The sequence below is a fragment of the Armigeres subalbatus genome, chromosome 2, assembly GCF_024139115.2.
Source record: "Armigeres subalbatus isolate Guangzhou_Male chromosome 2, GZ_Asu_2, whole genome shotgun sequence".
NCBI classification, from domain to species: Eukaryota; Metazoa; Arthropoda; class Insecta; order Diptera; family Culicidae; genus Armigeres; species Armigeres subalbatus.
Genome location: NC_085140.1, coordinates 372029882 through 372053605, shown reverse-complemented (window position 1 = coordinate 372053605; position 23724 = coordinate 372029882). Strand labels below are relative to the sequence as shown.

Below are 23724 nucleotides of genomic sequence, written 5' to 3'. Positions count from 1 at the left end.
AGCTGCAATACGCCTTTTCACCTCGCGGGTAATATCATTATCGCACGTCACTAATGTTCCAAGATACACAAATTCTGACAGTATCAGAACATCTAAAATTCCTTTCGTAATTTTGCAGAATATTGTATACCCAAGAGATACCTAACCGTTTAAACATAATTTTTCAATTAATATAAGTTCCAAGGATCTTGAACAATTGCATCTGAATTGCAAAACTTCGCACGTTTTAAAATTTGTGTCAATAAAAATTTAATCAATTTTTTTAAAAATAAATATAAATCTTCAAATCCCTTTATTTGATAATCTGATAATTCTTTACAATGGATTTGTTAACAGCCATCCTTTGTTTGGCCTATCGGTAGTGTAAGTCAACAGTGGTGTAAGTCGACGAACTCGAGAATATTCTCCAACGATTCCAGTGCTCAACGAAACAGTCTTCGTCCTCCTTGTGACCCTTTGACTTCAATTTTCTAACGATAAGAGGTTGAACGGGAAAGGGCCGTTTGGCCGAATACCGTTCGGCCGAATACCATTTGGCCGAAGTCCTATATGGAATCAGGTGGCCGAAAATCAAAAATTGACTTTCTCTGATTAGTAATTTAAGTTGGCCTACTAAAAGCTAATGCTTCGGAGCATTTAAATCTCAGAATATCAGCACTCTAAGCCATATGGTTATCGCTATATAGGTATCAGAACCAGACATCTTTAAGTTTTTGAAAAATCAATACATTCTTTAACTGCCAATATCTTCGGCTATAATAACTTTTTTTTTTCCAACTCTTCAAAAAGTTTCAAAACATATGTGAAACATCCTAAAATGGCCAGATGAAAAAATAAAAACTATTTAATGCGAAATATTTCATACAAAAAAAGTTTCTCAAAGTTTCGCCTAGGGACTACCACTACGACTTTCTTTGAACTTCCCAGAATACAATTAAACCAAATCCAGCTGCTTATGGCTGCAAATTTGCAATAATTTTGAATCACTCAACATGGGTATTTTTATATTATACGGCAGACTACGATGAGCTGGATAGATATTTCATACATCTGTTAAAAGAGCATCAAAAACAGCTTAAATAGAGTGAGTAAATAACTTGGAAGATGCCAAAGGCTTCGTTAAAGGCTGTGTACACGATGGCTTATGCAACTGGTGACGGATACACAATTAGGGGTAGGCTCACCAAGAGGAGGCAGCCCATTATCTATCATGTAATCAAGTAAGTAAATATGAAAAACAATGAACTTATGAGGGTAAATATTCTAAGAGTTCGAAAAAGTATATTTCCTCTTTCAAACCCCTAGAATATTTACCCTCAGTTAGGGACAGAGATAGGGAATGTCCTCATTACTCGCATGGTTGCGATTTTTCGAGTGCCATTTTCCCATATCTTATCAAATAGATTTTTAAAAAGAGATAGATATGAAAGATATTAAAGAAAGAGCTCATACAGAAAAGGTTTTATCTTCGGAGCCAAGGGAATGTGGAGCAAGATCAGTCACAACTAAGAACATATGTCGACGAGCGTTTCCGTATCCAAATCAGTTGAGTAAAACATTAGATGTCAACAAAGAACTAATTAATACACGAGCTCTGGAACATTCAGATTGCAATGAACTGTATAAGAACTTAAACAGTATTTACAAAGCAATCTACCGGTTATATTTGCAGCTGTATGAATTGTAAGTTTGTATGAATTTCCGGCTATGGTGCTTAAAGCCCTTGCCCATGCCGGGATATAATAATTTATTCACCAAAATCACTTGGAATGTTGGCTGAAAAAAGCAGCTGAGTGCTGCAATAGCACCCAACAAAATTTGGTATCATCATTACCAGGAAAGTATCATGAAAGCAAACTGTACATGACGTATTCATTAGTGCTGTGAACTCATCTGATCCTTTAATAAGCTTATTCAACTTAAGCAACCGACTTCAAAATTTATTAAATCTGTAATATCCAGTTTGTTTTTTAGTTTTTTAGTGACTTGAAATTCCTGTAGTACAACGGATCCGAATAAAGATAAAAACACCTCTAGCAAATATTTTAATTGACTTTGAAGAGATAATCATGATTTTGTTGAAGATGTTCATGAACATAATAAATAAATAAATTAATCTTCGAAATAAGTGTAAAATATTGCAGAAATGTCGTGAACATATTTTTGGTCACCTACTTGTATGGAGCCGCCCCATAGTGCGAAGGCCAGTAGGCCGAAAGTTGTTTGGCCGAACAGACCATTAGAACGAAAGTCATTTGGCCGAATAGGTCATTTGAAAAGTGAGAAATGAGGTGTGGAAAGTGAAACGTTTCACTTCTGTCTATTTACTTCCTACTTACCGCTGGGAAAGTGAGTAGTGTGAAGTGAGAAGTGAGATGTCCCACTACTCACTTCTCACTGCTTATTTTTCACAGTGAGAAGTGAAAAATGAGGAGTGAGAAGTGAGACGTCTCATTTCTCACTCTTCATTTTTTTACTTCTCATAGTAAAAAATGAGAAGCACGAAGTGAGTAGTGAAACTTCTCACTACTCACTTCACGCTTCTTATTTTTTACAGTGAGAAGTGAGAAATGGGAAGTGAACCACTTCTCATTTCTCACTGTTCACTGTAAAAAATGAGAGATGAGTAGTAAGTAGTGAGACGTCTCACTACTCGATTCTCACAGCGAGAAGTGAGAAATGAAGAGTGAGAAGAACGACGTCTCACTTTTCACTGTGGAAAGTGAGTAGTGCGAAGTAAGAAATGAGACGTCTCAGTACTCACTTCTCACTTATTACAGTGAGAAGTGAGAAATGAGGAGTGAAAAGTGAGGCGTATCACGAATCGGATAGGCATTTAGGCAGAATATGACATTTGGTCGAATAGGTCTTTTGAAAAGTGAGAAATGAGATGTGAAAAGTGAGACGTTTCACTTCTATCTACTTATTCCCCACTTCACACTGTGAAAAGTGAGTAGTGCGAAGTAAGAAGTGAGACGTCTCCCTACCTACTTCTCACTTCTCACTATGAAAAGTGAGAAGTGAGAAATGAGGAGTGAGAAGAGAGAAGTCTCAATTCTTATTCCTCATTTCTCACTTCTCACATTTCATAGTGAGAAGCGGCTAGTAAGACGTCTCACTTCTGACTTGTCACAAATCATTTTTCACAGTGCGAAGTGGAAAATAAGTGAAGAGAAGTGAAACGTCTCACTTTTTAAATGAACTGTTCGGCAAAATGTCCTATTCGGCCAAATGTTCTTTTCGGCCAAATGTTCTATTCGGCCAAATGTCCTATTCGGTAAAATGTCCTATTCGACCAAATGTCCTATTCGGTCAAGTGTCCTATTTGGCCAAATGTCCTATTCGGTCAAATATCCTCTTCGGACAAATTACCTATTCGGCCCAATGACTTTCGGCCGGATAAGTTTCGGCCGCAACGCCCACTCGACTCGATCCCATCCCTCTAGAACCTGAACCGATTTGTATGAAACTGACTGATGACAGGCCGTATCGATTTTTTTTATGAAAAGTAGAATGGGGAACTTTACCCTCAGTCATATGGACTCTTCACATGGACAAAACAATAAAGCCCCTGGAGTTGATCAACTACCAGGAGAGCTGTTTAAACACGTTGGTTAGGCACTGGCTAGAGCGCTGCAATGGGTGATTACCAAGGGTTGGGAGGATGAGGTTCTGCCGCAGGAGTGGATGGAAGGTGTCGTGTGTCCCATCTACAAAAGGGCGATAAGCTGGATTGTAGCAACTACCGCGCAATCACATTCCCTAACAGCACACATGTTCCTCATTGGTTTCTGGAACTGATATGTGACCAGATTCAGTCCCAATCAAGTTGCTGTAACCATTTTTGGCTAACTTGTGCTGCTCGGGTTGCTGAACGCCGCCTACAAGGTACTCTCCCAAATTTTATGCCGCCGACTAAAATCAAATGCAAGGGCAGTACCAGGAGGGATTTATGGGTGAATGCTCTACCACAGACCAGGTGTTCGCCATACGTCAGGTATTGCAGAAATGCCGCGAATACAACGTGCCCACACATCATCTATTTATCGACTTCAAAGCCGCATATGATACAATCGATCGGGACCAGCTATGGCAGCTAATGCACGAAAACGGGTTTCCGGATAAACTGATACGGTTGATCAAAGCGACGATGGATCGGGTGATGTGCGTAGTTCGAGTTTCAGGGGCATTCTCGAGTCCCTTCGAAAGGCGTAGAGGGTTACGGCAAGGCAGCGATGCCAGATTACTTCAACATCAATTCCGTAGATTCGCTCAAAAATTTTGCCTGGCACTATTTCGGCGCTCCTCCACATTCCTATAGGATATACTATAGTATACAGAACAGAACATGACTGATCTCCAGCTTTTTCTATGCATTGATAGAAATTAGATAACAACAAGACTAGTAACCGTCAAAATTTATAGTTACTCTTGTTATATCCTATCTTTTATGAAAAATCCAAAAGAAATAGATTCAAGGTATAGTGCCTTATACACATACTTTCACACTGGCCGTTATGGCAGTTGATATACTTATTTTGACAGTAACTGTTTCAAGTTGATACTACCGTTTTCATACTTTATTTATTGAACTCTGTTGAAAATTTCAACATAGAATCAGTTTAATATTATGGACTTCTTCTTTTTCGATGGCGATGCCATAATGTTGGTCCACCAACAATTCTAACGTAATTAGTTCATTCATAATTTGGCGTCAGCAGTAAGAACTATTAAGTCAGAACTAATCCAGTACAGAAGTAGAACAAAATCCTATTTTGACACTGAAATTAAGATCGCAAACGAAGAAAACCCTCAAAATATCAAGATTACAATCCATCCATTACCAAACTTCAATTTAATTCAGGAGTTCCTCCAGCAATTCCTCGAAAAGTCATGAAATAATCATCCTGCACACTGTAACTAATGGGGCGATCCCTACCCAGCACTAATGAGACCCCCCTTATTCAATGCCTCACGGTCGGCGTACGCGCTTGATTATCGCGGCCAAGAAAACACTTAAACACTTTTGCTGAACAAACTCCCACTTTATTCACGTCTTCGCACACAGGTACCAGTCTTCCCACTTTCTTACGCCTATCTCCTACCTCAACTCTCTCCCACTCTGAAACGGTCACACGTCGGCGGTGCCCCGTTACTTGATCCACCGTTCCACCAACTTCTCGTTCTTCCTGCCGTTAGTCAAGACTGCTACAAAATGGACGCTGAAGTGGACTGGGAGTAGCTTCTTGGTTGGCCAGACACAGGACGTCAACGGATCGAAACTGCGGATTTTCACGCGGTCTCCAGGTTGGTGGTTCCAGGAACGACCACGTCGTTAACGCCGACGCCAATTTCGATGGTAAAACACCGGGGTCCTGGATGATGATGGGGTAAGTTTTTGGCGGTTAACGATGGCGGTGGATGATCGAGGAGCAGATTAGTGATGGTATTACCTGGATGATTCCCAATATTCACTTCCGTTTTCTCACTCCGTTTTTATATCGCTAATATTGCTTTAAAATAGCTAGTGGTTTCCTTTATCGGAACTTGTAGTCGCATTCACGTCCTTTCTATACAAAAGTTGCGAACTAATGGTTCTTGCGATGGCGGTTAAGTCGCTCAACTTGATAACCAGGAACTCATCCACCCATCCAGCTAATGTCCCATGGTTTCCTCGATTTTACCACCCACATTGGCTGACTATCCATATCCTTTTTTGTGGCGTTTGGTGGTGAGTAGCGGAACTATCGTGATGTGGTTGCGTTCTGCACAGTGGGTGTTGGGTGGTGTCCAGTATACATGTTTAAACAGTTTCTTGTTATTTTTGTACAACACTAAAATCTCAAAGGTCTTGGACAGATCAACACACCACTGGTTACAACACTTAATTTTTTTACCGGGATCTCAGCAAAATGTTGAACTTTCATCGAGAATCGAACAGCCGTGCCCCAGCAAACATGTTTTTTTGCCGAGATTACAGTCAAAATTGCTGATAATCAGCAAATAATTTGCCGAAAATCAGCTAACAAACGCTATTTTGCCGGAATATCAGTTATTTATTTTGCTGGCGCACGGCTGTGCGGATTTTTGCCGATCTGCAGAAATAAAAACTGAGTGTGTGGTGTTAGTTCATACATTTTTCCATCTTTCTGTAAATACTTTAAACAATTCTATGGTCATCCAAAACATTCTTCACGCATACATTCATTTTTTTTTTAATTCCTCCAGAAACTATCCAATGAATTAATTTTAAAATTCCAACAGGACTTCCTTTGGAAAATTCTTTGAAATTAATTCAGAAACTACTTCGGGACCTTTCGCTTTCGAATTTCATTAAATTCTCACAAATTCCCGGATATTTCTATAGGACAACCTTAGTAAGCTCCGTAAAGAATTCATCCGGAAATTTGTTCAGAAATTCTTCTAAGGATTATTAAGGGAATTCCTCCAAAAATTCCTTTAGTAATATTTTCAGAAATATCTTTAGAAATATTTCGAAACCGATTTGCGATTTGGGCGTAACTTATTTTGTAAACAAACATTGGAAGCCAAATTCTTGTTAAAGTAAGCATATCACGAGAACACCACGACATGCGTCCGATGAATTAAACTTTCCTCTATCAGATAAGGGAAATAGTTTTGGATAAAAACGCTTGCAGTTTACGGAATCCATAAAACAATGTGTGTTTACAAAATAAGTTACGCCCAAATCACAAATCGGTCCCGATTTTATTATTTTTTATGAAAATTTTCAGAAATTTTTTCAGTAGATCATTTGGAATTTCCTCTAGAAGTATTTTTGGAGGAATTTACAAATTAATTATTGAAGGATTTTCCGAAGGAGATCTTGAGTAGATTTTTGAAAAGTATTCCTAAAGGAATTTCTGAAAGAATTGCTAAAGGAATTTCCGAAGGAGTTTTGTTGCGATGGGTTTTCATTGGCTTGAATGAAACTCTTTTGATAGCAGTGTCTTACACACAGCTTCAAAGCTGGAATTTATTTCCAATTAGTAACTATAAAATATAATATAAAAGTAACTTACAATCTAGTTTCCAATTCAATTTGCAAGCCGCCGAATTCATCACAACTGCACTCTACATTTCCTCAGCACATTCAATTTACAGTGTTGCTAGTTTCACAAATACTATCAACTCATTTTAACACTCCCTCCCGTGAAACTAGTAACAAAACTTCTATGCATTCAAAATCTTTCTATTTACCATTCTGAAGAAAAAAAATCGTCTATTAGTCCCTCCTGAATCAAAAACTAGTTCATCTTTTGCAAATTTTATAATTAAATTACTGTTGTGTATTTCTTGCACCACCGCATCTAAACTAAAGTATTCAACCGTGCTTCTTCGAACTACTACTGCCGCTTCATAACATTTGTTTGGAAAATATATCACAATCGCTACACTCGACGGTTGAATTTCAATACATTTTTGTACCATCCCAGTGCGCGAATGGATAATACAGGCCGTATCGGTCGGTCTCTCATCACCATGATCATCCGTATAGAAATTAATTGTGCTTGTCGATTCCATTGAACTTACTTTCGTCGAGATATTTTTACGCAAAACCGTTCCTGCTTCTAATGTATCGTCAGATACGGCACCCGATGGCTTCGGCAAGGGCATTGGTGACACGGAAGAAGTAATTGAAATTTTAGCATTCAGGCAGGAGACACTATCGAAACTATTATGTGGCTTAATTTCCTCTTCGGTGGAAATTTGCTTTATTTCACAGATGTGTCGCCTACTATATTTCATAATTACCGCCTCCCTTCGTGCACAAAATTCCGATTCAATTTCCTTTGCCGCAGTCTCGTAATCATCCTCCAATTTCTGTAGTTTCCTTTCATAATCCTGCTGGATTCTTTTTTCTCGTTCGAGCTGTTCAGCCCGCCATGCCTTGTTTTGCTCTTCTAGCAACTCAAGCTTTCTTCTGAGCTCATCCATGGCGAATCCTTTCTACTAGAGTGTCACTTACAATCTAGTTTCCAATTCAATTTGCAAGCCGCCGAATTCATCACAACTGCACTCTACATTTCCTCAGCACATTCAATTTACAGTGTTGCTAGTTTCACAAATACTATCAACTCATTTTAACAAGTTTCTAAAAGTTCAATCAAAGGTAATTGCCTATTTCCGGGGATTAAACCACCCGACTTGGACGTTAATTTACAATGTTATGAAAACTCATATGTGAATATGTACGTTATGTGGAAGATATTGATTAGGAAAATGTATTGGAGGTAACCACTTTCCCTTCGATGGGACTCGAACCCATGACCCAACACTGTTGGGTCATGGGTTCGAGTCCCATCGAAGGGAAAGTGGTTACCTCCAATACATTTTCCTAATCAATATCTTCCACATAACGTACATATTCACATATGAGTTTTCATAACATTGTAAATTAAGTTTCTAAAAGTATTCTTCAAGGAACTTCCGGATAAATCCCTGAAGGGGGTTCCAAAGGAATTTACATTGAAATGTCAAATGGGAACTTCCTCCAGGATTTATAAAAAATGACGAAAAATCATTTTTAAGAACAATTTTGGCGTAAACAAACGAATTTGAGGGAAAATATTCAGCATATTGGGTCGCGTGCACCATTGTGTCCCAGTTGGACTCCGCCAGTATACATTTTCAAGCAATGATGTATATGTAATAAAATGTTCAATAAATGTTTGAGTTGTGTTATGAATTGTGCAGTCAAGAATCCAGACGACTGAGTTTGCTTGAGCTTTGAAATAATTACGTTTTAGGGAGCGCACTCAAAATATCTCTCTCTATGTTGAAGAGGGTCCGGTAATTCAATATAATGTTTTTTCGAGCCGGAATATTCGGAATATACGTTTCGAAGGACCCAATGTTGGGTAGCTGGCTTACCTCCTTCGCGTTCAATCAGTGGGACCTTCCTTTAATAACTTCCAACTGGTTGAGGGTCAATCCTAAATTCCACAATCCATCCATCCGTAGATCCGTAGAAAGCACTTAATTCCGTAGATCTACGGAAATTTCCGTAGATCTGGCATCGCTGCGGCAAGGTGATGGTCTTTCGTGTCTGCTATTCAACATCGCTTTGGAGGGAGTAATACAAAGGGCAGGGATTGACACGAGTGGTACGATTTTCACGAAGTCCGTCCAGTTATTTGGTTTCGCCGACGACATTGATATCATGGCACGGAACTTTGAGAGGATGGAGGAAGCCTACATCAGACTGAAAAGCGAAGCTAAACGGATTGGACTAGTTATCAACACGTCGAAGACGAAGTACATGATAGGAAGAGGCTCAAGAGAGGTCAATGTAAGCCACCCATCACGAGTTTCTATCGGTGGTAACGAAATCAAGGTGGTAGAAGAACTTGTGTACTTGGGCTCGCTGGTGTCTGGCGAAATGATACCAGCGGAGAAATTCGGAGACGCATAGTGTCTGGAAACCATATGTACTTTTGACTCCGCAAGACGCTCCGATTGAATAGAGTTCACCGCCATACCTAACTGGCTATGTACAAAACGCTTATCAGATCGGCAGTTCTCATCGGACACGAGAACTGGACGATGCTCGTGGAGGACCATTGCACGAAAGGAAAGTGCTGCGTACTATCTTTGGTGGGGTGCAGATGGCGGACGGTACGTGGAGGAGGCGAATGAACCAAGAGTTGCATCAGCTGTTGGGAGAACCATCCATCGTTCACACCGCGAAAATCGGAAGACTGTGGTGGGCCGGGCACATAGCCAGAATGTCGGACAATAATCCGGTGAAAATGGTTCTCGACAATGATCCGACGGGAACAAGAAGGCGAGGTGCACAGCGGGCAAGGTGGATCGATCAGGTGGAGGACGATTTGCGGACCCTCCGCAGACTGCGTGGTTGGCGAAGTGCAGCCATGAACCGAGTTGAATGGAGAAGATTTTAATGTGCAGCACAGGCCACTCCGGCCCTAGTCTGATAATAAATAAATAAATCGGATTGTAGTATCGGCCAAAAATGAAAAAAAAGAACAAAAAATGCCCAAAAATCTTTAAAAAATCTTATTTCTCCAAAAACCAATTTTATCTTGTATCTTTATTTTATCTTAAAAATCTTTATACATATTTATCTTAATCTTTATATGTGGCAACACTCGCTTGACTGGCAAAAAGCAGTTAGCATATATAACCTCTACATGCATTTGCTGATGAGAAATGTGTGTAGCCGCCAGGCATTATAAATACTCGATCTCACTCTAATGTGAATGTGTACTACACACATGTGGAAGCGTTGGTTTTGGAAATGGATTATGAGTGCTTCGACTATGCGTCCGATTTGGGAATCTCGGGCTCATTCAGTAACCGCTAAGTTGGTTAAAAGCACTAGTCTAGCGTACTGAGGATCATGAATTCGTGTCTCGTCGAAGGAAAGTGGTTACCCCAATACATTTTTCGAATAAAATTCTTCCACATAATGTACATATTCACAACGGAGTTTTTCAGAACATTGTAAATTCATAAAGTGGTTGCATTTTGATGCTGTGCTGGATTTCGGTCCCACACGGTACAGCTCTAATAAACAAAAATATAACTTCAATTTCTACTTTTGGGTTTTCAAGCAACGCTTTTGTTCACAGAAAGTTTAATTTCACAAAAATAACCAGAGATTTGGTCAAACGGTGTAAATAACATGAATAATGAATACATCCTGATCAAAGCTGTCTCTTATATTTTTCTTGTATGCTTCTATTGGTTGGTTAAATCAAGATAAAGGTGTCGTCGCTACTAAATGCTTTTATTTGTTTAAAAATAAAAGTGAATCACTGCATAGAGAATGCGGACTTTCTAAATATGATCCCAACTATCGTTCAAGTCTTGTCCATAGACAGACATTATACAAAGTCACTGTCACTGCCTATTATACCCATTAAATAAATTTCCAAAGTAAACCAAAACAGTTTAATCTCGAAATCGCACTTGCGGTGCCATGCCTGACACTGCACCTTCCACCACTAAATTATAGACGAATGTATGTTACTCAAACGATTCTGCCGCAAAACTCCGGCTATGGATGTCGTCGTCGATCGGGGAGGGCAATTTTATGCTCCGATGACAATAGTTATTACCACAGCATAGCAGACACTGAATTGCATGTAAAGTGTCGAGAAAGGGACGACCTTTGCGGTCAGTTTTTGTTACTCTTTGTGTGGGCTCGATAAAAGACTATCCGATACATGCCCATACGTATGCATTTATGTTGTACTTTTGTTGCCCGCGGGGAAATGTTTTCTGCGTCGTGGTAAAGAGCGTCTGGCTTTTTGATAATAGTAATTCGGTATTAACTCACTCTTGGCTTGGCTTGGGGTTGTTTGTTTTGCTATCCAAGTACTTTCGTAGAAAAAAGGGGGATTCGCATTTGGATTTTGAAATTTGAAAACTAAAAATTTTCATAAAATACGTTTTTCAAACCTCTCTGCCAAAACGGTTAGCTACCCTAAGAAAAAGCCCCTGTTGATGACATCTTTTAACTGTTTTCTAAATGGTTTATCATTCAACCGGTTTGTAGGATTAGAGCTGCAGCAGAAAACCAGGAACATCGCCCGCCATTTTCGTTAGAGCTACAAAAGCGTGAAAATTAAAACAAACATAAAACCTCGAAAGAGCACTGTCTGACCCGTAAAAGGATTACGAGATTTTCGTCCGAATATAAATAATCAGCCAAACACGACTAGCGCTTTTTGTTTCTCCTCGGCAAATTAGCGACGACACTACACCGTTGGATAAAAATCTCATATTTTCCACTTAAAGCTTGCGGGGTCGTTTGGCGTACGGGGATGAGCAACGCTGCCCATCCGAATCGCCACATCAATAAACTCCATCATTTAATTTAATATTCATAATTTAACGTCTTTTGTTCCTCGCGCGGCGGAAAATCTCCAACTTTACGACCCGGAACCCATACTCCTATATATGGACGGCGAAGGTTTCCTCCAAATTCGAGAGAGGACTTGCAACAAAAGGAATCACTTTTAATAAAGTGATAATGTCATTTTCGGCTTTTGTTCAAAACTGTTTCCATTTAGTATCGGATGAACAGAGCGAGCCAGGTCGGGTTCTCATACTCTCCAGGTGCGATGATGAATTTATTGCTGGGTTCATCTCATTAGGCAAATTTATTAGTTTTGAATTTATAATTGGTCGACTAATGGATTTATGGCTGAGAACGATCGGGGTGCAAGCAAACGACGGGGTGAGAGGGATGCTTGCAGTTTAATTTTTCGAGCCAGGTCTAGATCGGTTCTGGTTTCGCGCGTCGTGTATTATGGGCTTTGATAGATGACGATCGCTGATTGCTTTTGATGGCTATCCATCGCGCTGTGATCATCAGGAGGAAAAACATCGTGGGGCGGTGGTTGCGGAAGGTGATGATTGGAGCTTGTTTTATGGGATTTGGTCATTAAACTATCAGAACAGATGTGATTTACAGACTTGTCTGGTGTTCTGATGAGTGTTTTCATTTTGTTATGTTTCGTTCACAGGGAAGAGCTAGCAATGAAAATAGGACTGACTGAAGCCCGGATACAGGTAAGAGTTTTATCAATCTTGCTCAGTGAATACTTTATCAGAAAAATATTTTCCACACACACTATGACTCAAAACTTTTAAATTGTCATCAAACAATAATCCAGAAAAAGAAACATTATTTTGAGGGTCCGTTTTTTATGCTTTTCTTTTATTCTTTCTACGTTTGTGAAATGTTGCAGGATTTATTATCTCCATGTGTTTAAGATCCAAAGTGTCAGCTGTAAATAACCGACCGACTGTTCTCTGAAATCTAAACTCATTTAATCAACAGTTATTGAAACGATCGATCAACGATCGCCCGAAAAAGCTCGTCACAAAGAACCTATCACAATCCCAACAGAAAAACAAGCACACCTCTAATGCTCTAATGAGTGAGTGTCGTTCCCCGCTGACTGGCTCCACGCCAAACCCGCCCGAATGTGGGCATAAAATATGGATTTTTGATTGGAACGAAAATGGCTAATAAAAACAAATTAATTTAATTTATACTTTTTACGAGCATACCGTGGTGCATGCAACAAACATGGCTGGCATTAGAGCTAGAGGTTCGGTTTGTTGATTATTATTGAAAAGCAGCTTATGCTCCGAACCGAAGTTTGCATGAATGTGTGAAAGAGAGAAATGGTTACCTTGTGGAGAAGTGGGTTGTTGTGTGGTGGCGCCATCCCGGCAAGCATTGCAACGACCACGAGGGAAAATCCGGCGCACGAGGAACGAGGCAAATGTTTCGAAGTTGACGGCTAGTCGGACACTGTTCTCTCAAATTTTGTAGCTGCTAATGACGTTGCGTGATGGCTGATTTTGTTTTATGTTGGGAGAATACCGTTTCCAACCGGTGTGTTTGGCACTGTTCTATCGAGGTGATGGTCGTGACATAAGATGAATTACCCATTGACGACTATGTAGAGTTCCAATCTAAGGTTATGTACTTGATTACTTGTCATTGCATTTGTGGTCTCTAATACGTTGCTACTTTCAGAAATGACAGAAAAATCGCCTAGGGGAAATTGGATTTCAAACCTACATCATGATTTTGCTTAGTTGTACGTTAGACTGATTCAAATTTTGACTTTTTCGCTCCTCTATGCTTAAACGATGACATTTGATGTTTTATTAACCCTCCTAAATTTTTAGCTAATTTGGATGTAACTAGACTGAGCACGCGCAGTTTGAAGTTTGTATGGAAATTACTATAGGAATTGCCACATAAGTGAAAAACTGTTCCGTGTTGCGACCCATTAACTATTCAAATGCAATCGACACGATGCTTTCATAGAATACTTCCTAAGAGAGAGGCCAGTTGTTGTTGCGAAGCGATTTGACTTTTGTAAGCAAAGTTATTAATGAAACAAAAATGCTCATTATTGATATTGATGTTATTCTTTTACGTGTTAAATTGATTTTACCACGATTCAGTATTTCTCTAATAACTTACCTTGCAAGAATAGAATCGTTTCCCAACAAAGACGATCAGTCTCATTGCAAAATTTTCTATATTGGCAACATATTTATATGTTTTTAGAGCCTAATGAGCAACGTTGCGGAACGGTTTTCCACAAAAGTGGCTGTTTTCATAGTAATTTTCATACAAACTTGAAACTGCGCGTGCTCAGTCTAGTTACATCCAAATTAGTTAAAAATTTAAGGTGATTAATAAAACATCAAATGTCATCGTTATGCTTACGGGAGCGAAAAGTCAAAATTTGAATCACTCTATTATTGTACGTGCTTTACTGCTATACTAACAAAAGACTCCAAATTTCTTCCTGATCTAAATATAATTTTGGATGTTGGAGTTGTTTACCCACTTCTGTAGAACAAATCAATCACCGCACAACATCCAACAGCAATAACCAGAAAGGCTAGTTCCTATAAACTCGTAGGCAAATAAAACTTAATGAATTGAGAGTGATTTTAATAGTCGGCCTAAATTACCCGGCTGTCACCTTGGCGGGTTGGAAGCAGTTTTTTCATTCGTTCCAACCATTATTCGTGGCGGGGAGCTTTTTTGCGCCATATAATTCGTAGCCAGTTCATTTTCTCAACTGAATGGGCAGCAACTGGTTCCAGTCGCAGCCATTTTAAGGATTCCATTTACGGACTCCATCAAACGATTGACAGTGGGCAGGTAAGACTCAGATTCTGGAAGAAAATAAACTAAATAAATTTACTTTTCTATAAACACAAATGTTGATTTCTCGCTCTATTTTCTGGAATTGTGCGATTTAATAAATGAATAGTTACGTAAACCATTATCCAGCTTATTCCAAAGAAGTTCTACCGAACAATGTTATATTTAAAGGAAACGGCCATTTGGCCGAAAGTCAATCGAACAAAAGTCATTTAATCGAAAGTTGATTGTCCGAATCATAAATTTGTCGAAAAATTATTAGGCCGAAATCCATTTGGCCGAAATGGACATACGGCCGAAAATGTCGTTCGAACGAGTTGCTCATTTGGCCAAAAATGTTTTTGGTCTAATAGTTCGTTTGGTAATTTGTTGGAGAGTTGTTTGTTAAACAAGTCATATGAACAATCCAAAACCAATCCAAATCCAATCCAAATCCAATCCAAATCCAATCCAAATCCAATCCAAATCCAATCCAAATCCAATCCAAATCCAATCCAAATCCAATCCAAATCCAATCCAAACCAATCCAAACCAATCCAAACCAATCCAAACCAACCAAACCAATCCAAATCCAATCCAAACCAATCCAAATCCAATCCAAACCAATCCAAACCAATCCAAACCAATCCAAACCAATCCAAACCAATCCAAACCAATCCAAACCAATCCAAACCAATCCAAACCAATCCAAACCAATCCAAACCAATCCAAACCAAACCAAACCAACCAAACCAATCCAAACCAATCCAAACCAATCCAAACCAATCCAAACCAATCCAAACCAACCAAACCAATCCAAACCAATCCAAACCAACCCAACCAATCCAAACCAATCCAAACCAACCAAACCAATCCAAACCAATCCAAACCAATCCAAACCAACCAAACCAATCCAAACCAATCCAATCCAACCAACCAAACCAATCCAAACCAATCCAAACCAATCCAAACCAATCCAAACCAATCCAAACCAAACCAAACCAATCCAAACCAATCCAAACCAATCCAAACCAATCCAAACCAATCCAAACCAATCCAAACCAATCCAAATCCAATCCAAACCAATCCAAACCAATCCAAACCAATCCAAACCAATCCAAACCAACCAAACCAATCCAAACCAATCCAAACCAATCCAAACCAATCCAAACCAACCAAACCAATCCAAACCAACCAAACCAATCCAAACCAACCAAACCAATCCAAACCAATCCAAACCAATCCAAACCAATCCAAACCAATCCAAACCAACCAAACCAATCCAAACCAATCCAAACCAATCCAAACCAACCAAACCAATCCAAACCAACCAAACCAATCCAAACCAACCAAACCAACCAAACCAATCCAAACCAACCAAACCAATCCAAACCAACCAAACCAATCCAAACCAATCCAACCAACCAAACCAATCCAAACCAACCAAACCAATCCAAACCAATCCAAACCAACCAAACCAATCCAAACCAATCCAAACCAATCCAAACCAATCCAAACCAATCCAAACCAACCAAACCAATCCAAACCAATCCAAACCAATCCCAAACCAATCCAAACCAATCCAAACCAATCCAAACCAACCAAACCAATCCAAACCAATCCAAACCAATCCAAACCAATCCAAACCAATCCAAACCAACCAAACCAATCCAAATCCAACCAAACCAATCCAAACCAATCCAAACCAATCCAAACCAATCCAAACCAATCCAAACCAATCCAAACCAATCCAAACCAATCCAAACCAACCAAACCAACCAAACCAACCAAACCAATCCAAACCAACCAAACCAATCCAAACCAATCCAAACCAATCCAAACCAATCCAAACCAATCCAAACCAACCAAACCAATCCAAACCAACCAAACCAATCCAAACCAATCCAAACCAATCCAAACCAACCAAACCAATCCAAACCAACCAAACCAATCCAAACCAACCAAACCAACCAAACCAATCCAAACCAATCCAAACCAATCCAATCCAAACCAACCAAACCAATCCAAACCAATCCAAACCAATCCAAACCAATCCAACCAATCCAAACCAATCCAAACCAATCCAAACCAACCAAACCAATCCAAACCAATCCAACCAATCCAAACCAATCCAAACCAATCCAAACCAATCCAAACCAATCCAAACCAATCCAAACCAACCAACCAAACCAATCCAAACCAATCCAAACCAACCAAACCAATCCAAACCAATCCAAACCAATCCAAACCAATCCAAACCAATCCAAACCAACCAAACCAATCCAAACCAATCCAAACCAACCAAACCAATCCAAACCAATCCAAACCAATCCAAACCAATCCAAACCAACCAAACCAATCCAAACCAATCCAAACCAATCCAAACCAATCCAACCAATCCAAACCAATCCAAACCAATCCAAACCAACCAAACCAATCCAAACCAATCCAAACCAATCCAAACCAACCAAACCAACCAAACCAATCCAAACCAATCCAAACCAATCCAAACCAATCCAAACCAATCCAAACCAACCAAACCAATCCAAACCAACCAAACCAATCCAAACCAATCCAAACCAATCCAAACCAATCCAAACCAATCCAAACCAATCCAAACCAACCAAACCAATCCAACCAATCCAAACCAATCCAAACCAATCCAAACCAATCCAAACCAACCAAACCAATCCAAACCAATCCAAACCAATCCAAACCAATCCAAACCAACCAAACCAATCCAAACCAATCCAAACCAACCAAACCAATCCAAACCAATCCAAACCAATCCAAACCAATCCAAACCAATCCAAACCAACCAAACCAATCCAAACCAATCCAAACCAATCCAAACCAATCCAAACCAATCCAAACCAATCCAAACCAATCCAAACCAATCCAAACCAATCCAAACCAACCAAACCAATCCAAACCAATCCAAACCAATCCAAACCAACCAAACCAATCCAAACCAACCAACCAACCAATCCAAACCATCCAAACCAATCCAAACCAATCCAAACCAATCCAAACCAATCCAAACCAATCCAAACCAATCCAAACCAATCCAAACCAACCAAACCAATCCAAACCAATCCAAACCAATCCAAACCAATCCAAATCCAATCCAAACCAATCCAAACCAATCCAAACCAATCCAAACCAATCCAAACCAATCCAAACCAATCCAAACCAACCAAACCAACCAAACCAATCCAAACCAATCCAAACCAATCCAAACCAATCCAAACCAACCAAACCAATCCAAACCAATCCAAACCAATCCAAACCAACCAAACCAATCCAAACCAATCCAAACCAACCAAACCAATCCAAACCAATCCAAACCAATCCAAACCAACCAAACCAATCCAAACCAATCCAAACCAATCCAAACCAATCCAACCAATCCAAACCAATCCAAACCAATCCAAACCAATCCAAACCAATCCAAACCAATCCAAACCAATCCAAACCAATCCAAACCAACCAAACCAATCCAAACCAATCCAAACCAATCCAACCAATCCAAACCAACCAAACCAATCCAAACCAACCAAACCAATCCAAACCAATCCAAACCAATCCAAACCAATCCAAACCAACCAAACCAATCCAAACCAATCCAAACCAACCAAACCAATCCAAACCAATCCAAACCAATCCAAACCAATCCAAACCAATCCAAACCAACCAAACCAATCCAAACCAATCCCAAACCAATCCAAACCAATCCAAACCAACCAAACCAATCCAAACCAATCCAAACCAATCCAAACCAATCCAAACCAACCAAACCAATCCAAACCAATCCAAACCAATCCAAACCAACCAAACCAATCCAAACCAATCCAAACCAATCCAAACCAATCCAAACCAATCCAAACCAATCCAAACCAATCCAAACCAATCCAAACCAACCAAACCAACCAAACCAATCCAAACCAACCAAACCAACCAAACCAATCCAAACCAATCCAAACCAATCCAAACCAATCCAAACCAATCCAAACCAATCCAAACCAACCAAACCAATCCAAACCAATCCAAACCAATCCAAACCAATCCAAACCAACCAAACCAATCCAAACCAATCCAAACCAATCCAAACCAATCCAAACCAACCAAACCAATCCAAACCAATCCAAACCAATCCAAACCAACCAAACCAATCCAAACCAATCCAAACCAACCAAACCAATCCAAACCAATCCAAACCAATCCAAACCAACCAAACCAACCAAACCAATCCAAACCAACCAAACCAATCCAAACCAATCCAAACCAATCCAAACCAATCCAAACCAACCAAACCAATCCAAACCAATCCAAACCAATCCAAACCAACCAAACCAATCCAAACCAATCCAAACCAACCAAACCAATCCAAACCAATCCAAACCAATCCAAACCAACCAAACCAATCCAAACCAATCCAAACCAATCCAAACCAACCAAACCAATCCAAACCAATCCAAACCAATCCAAACCAATCCAAACCAACCAAACCAATCCAAACCAATCCAAACCAATCCAAACCAACCAAACCAATCCAAACCAACCAACCAATCCAAACCAACCAAACCAATCCAAACCAATCCAAACCAACCAAACCAATCCAAACCAATCCAAACCAATCCAAACCAATCCAAACCAAACCAAACCAACCAAACCAAACCAATCCAAACCAATCCAAACCAATCCAAACCAATCCAAACCAATCCAAACCAATCCAAACCAATCCAAACCAATCCAAACCAATCCAAACCAACCAAACCAATCCAAACCAACCAAACCAATCCAAACCAATCCAAACCAATCCAAACCAATCCAACCAATCCAACCAATCCAAACCAACCAAACCAATCCAAACCAACCAAACCAATCCAAACCAACCAAACCAATCCAAACCAACCAAACCAACCAAACCAATCCAAACCAATCCAAACCAATCCAAACCAATCCAAACCAATCCAAACCAATCCAAACCAATCCAAACCAATCCAAACCAACCAAATCCAATCCAAACCAATCCAAACCAATCCAAACCAATCCAAACCAATCCAAACCAATCCAAACCAACCAAACCAATCCAAACCAATCCAAACCAATCCAAACCAATCCAAACCAATCCAAACCAACCAAACCAATCCAAACCAATCCAAACCAATCCAAACCAATCCAAACCAATCCAAATCCAATCCAAACCAATCCAAACCAATCCAAACCAATCCAAACCAACCAAACCAATCCAAACCAATCCAAACCAATCCAAACCAACCAAACCAATCCAAACCAATCCAAACCAACCAAACCAATCCAAACCAATCCAAACCAACCAAACCAATCCAAACCAACCAAACCAATCCAAACCAATCCAAACCAATCCAAACCAACCAAATCCAACCAAACCAATCCAAACCAATCCAACCAATCCAAACCAATCCAAACCAATCCAAACCAATCCAAACCAACCAAACCAATCCAAATCCAATCCAAACCAATCCAAACCAATCCAAACCAACCAAATCCAATCCAAACCAATCCAAACCAATCCAAACCAATCCAAACCAATCCAAACCAATCCAAACCAAACCAACCAACCAATCCAAACCAATCCAAACCAATCCAAACCAACCAAACCAATCCAAACCAATCCAAACCAACCAAACCAATCCAAACCAACCAAACCAATCCAAACCAATCCAAACCAATCCAAACCAATCCAAACCAATCCAAACCAACCAAACCAATCCAAACCAACCAAACCAACCAAACCAATCCAAACCAACCAAATCCAATCCAAACCAATCCAAACCAATCCAAACCAACCAAACCAATCCAAACCAATCCAAACCAACCAAACCAATCCAAACCAATCCAAACCAATCCAAACCAATCCAAACCAATCCAAACCAATCAAACCAATCCAAACCAATCCAAACCAATCCAAACCAATCCAAACCAATCCAATCCAATCCAATCCAAATCCAATCCAAATCCAATCCAAATCCAATCCAAATCCAATCCAAATCCAATCCAAATCCAATCCAAATCCAATCCAAATCCAGTTTAAATCCAATCCAAATCTAATCCAAATCTAATCCAAATCAAATTCATTCCAAAATCAATCCAAGTTCAATTAAAATTTAATTCAAATTAAATTCAAAATAAATCCATATCCAATCAAAATCTAATCCACATTCAATCCCAAATTCATTCCATTTTCAATCCAAATTCAATCCAAATCGAATACATGTCAAATTTACTCTAAATTCGAATAATATCTAATATGATATTCCAAATGGATTGTAGATCTATTTGCACGATTGAGGCACCAAAACTTTCAGGATTTTTTAAAAATTTGTCTTCATTAGATTCATTTTATTCATCAAGTTCATCTTAAGAGATTTCCATTTCGCCTACTGAACATCGTTTTATTTGAATAAGTGAAGGAATCAATGAAGTCAATAAAATTATTTAGCAGGACAGGTCCATTGTCTTTCGTTTCTTCTTGATAAAATTTAGATTTCTTAAACATTATTGAGGATTTTATTTCCCTCCAGTAACTATACAGCCCATTGCGCCTCCCGATAAGCAAGAAGTCATTTCTCGCTGGTCAGACTATTGCCGCTGCCCAGTTCTAGGAAACCGATTTTGGGCAGCCCGATTAGTCGGAGTGGAATTAGCTAAATTTATGGCTCTAATTAGTTAACCTTTTTACGACCGATGATTTTACACCTTGCATGATGGCTTGGCCGTCGCAGCATTATTTGTATTTACGTGCTCGAATCGCCCATTTTCGTCACAATTCCTTGGAAGAGCAACGCCTCCACACTCGTCAAACGACGCACGAACCGCCAGGTAACCGAAATGGCCTAATTGAATTTTATTTTTATCATTTTGAATTATGCTAATAGAAGAGGAAAAACGGCCCCGGTAAATGGCCCTAAAGAAATTAAGCTTAATTACGCGTGATCTAATTTCGAGATTGCCGTGTCGATGAATTATGATCCCTCGCGCTGCTGTGGCCGATTCTGGTCGGTCGATGCAGTGCGTGAGCACTTACGCCTTTAATCAGACGCTGGCCGGTTGTTGGCACAGCGAGGAAGGGTGGACCGGAGGCTTAATGGCTACTGGGTGTTGTACTATTTACGGGTAATCGGAGCCGTGCGAAATGCTCAACATTAGTGTAGTGGCTGATGACGGAATAGTTGGCTTCGCTAGCCGCCGGTTATGATTTTTAATTAAAAATTACTACCGAGTCGCGGGCTGGGTGCGATGTTTGACGCTGCGGGTCGCCTTAAGGCTCGCGTAGACTTTGTTTAGCCTAATTAATTTGATGTCTATTTGTTTTCCGGTGCCGGACGGCTACTGCAATTAGAGAATGTCGTGTTGATGGGAAGCTGTTTTTACATTCAACTACTAAAATTAGATGATTAGGTGATCATGATTAGTTTTTAGGCAATGTCTGAGTTATAGCTTGATGCTTTATTTTGATACAACTGACGAGTTTCACCATCGCACAGTTTTCTCAAGTTTGCAATTTTCAGAGTATTTTGAGTATCAAAAACTGTTGATATCTTGAAATTTCTGAATATTTAGATTTTTTTAACTGCTTCTACAGATCGCCACATATATACCTTAGGTCTCTCACGCATTGGTATTGCGTTAACGATCTGAAAATAGCCCTCTCTAGGCCCCGTAACTCAATGGAAATGCCTCATTTGTAAACCAACTCTATGACCTCAGGTCAACTACGGATAAGTACTGGTCCAACATTCAACTTCTTGTCGTCCATTTTACCATTCCGACGCTCGCTCCTTTCTCCGGAGCATGAATCCATATGATTTGGTGTAATCAAATTAATTAACGACCCTACAAAAAGGGCCCTGCAGCGGAAATTATGCAAATAATGACCGACGACTTTGCGGGTCCATCATCATCGTATCGAATGGAATTGAAAGCGGATCGATCCTACCTCACCAAACGTTTCCATTTTCGTTCCCCATCAAGTCAGAAACGGACACCCGTGAGGGTTTTTTGCTGCATTTCTGCGTTTCATCGATTTCCGCTTCGATCTGAGCCGATCGAAATGATATATCTTCAATCGTTTTTGATCCACTGGGGAGAATATCCATGAATTACGTAACGGTTCAAAAGGGAAGAATTGCAAGAAATGTTATGAATCGTGAATAAGTGACGTGATTAGTAGATCATCCCTTACAACTGTAACTCAGTGGTTTTTCTCTTTTGAGAGACTCGACGACGCATCGATTGTGGTCAGTCATACATTCAGTATTCGGTGGTGGAAAAAAAAACATTCAAAATACCATTTGCGTAACATTTGATAATAATGCATTGAATTACCGACTGATCTGGAGTTAGGGAGACCATATTGAACTCTTACACGATCTGGACGATCATTTGCCATTAGGCAAGAGAGGAGGTACGGGAGCATAACTATTATGGATCACAGGGAAACATTAACCAACTGAATTTCATCACAAGCAAACTTGTCCATTTCAAGATAAACATAATATATATTGCGGAACATTATTATCCACTGGTTTGTTTGATAATTGATAATTGAAATTGAATCCTTATGAAAACTTATCTTTTTTTCCCAAAAGAAATTTGTAGAAATGTGATAAGAAAGGTACCTATTAACTCTAATTTCATTCGATTATTTGTACATAAACTTCCCATAGTCTGATTCACTGCACACTTCGGGCTGGAAAACCGAAGGAACCTATTGGTGCTACACTGCGAGCAAGAAGGAATCCTAATGGTGAAGCCACGTCTGTAGCTGCTGTTGTAATTTAGTAATGGCAGGTTTTGGCACCACGAACCATCACGAAGCGGAACAGCAGAGTGGCGGTCTATCGTAACTGCATTTGCACCGCCATGGTGTACGTACATGTGGGAGACAAGGGAGGAAGCAAACAGAGTAAAAATGGAGCTTAGATCGTGATTGGAGCTGGATGGGAGTTTTCAGTCCAGCTAACGTGTTAAACGTGTTTGGATAATCGGGCATGTGAGACGAAGAC

The 23724-nt window shown here is 39.7% G+C and overlaps 1 protein-coding gene across 2 annotated transcripts in view; it reads left to right on the top strand.

The window, feature by feature from the left end:
- LOC134217237 (homeobox protein aristaless) overlaps positions 1 to 23724 on the top strand; it is a 386363-nt gene that overhangs the window by 328058 nt on the left and 34581 nt on the right. For both annotated transcript variants that reach the window (XM_062696011.1, XM_062696010.1), the window contains exon 3: positions 12519 to 12564. In XM_062696011.1, the coding sequence (XP_062551995.1) occupies positions 12519 to 12564 (46 nt within the window). The remainder of the gene's footprint in view (positions 1 to 12518; positions 12565 to 23724) is intronic.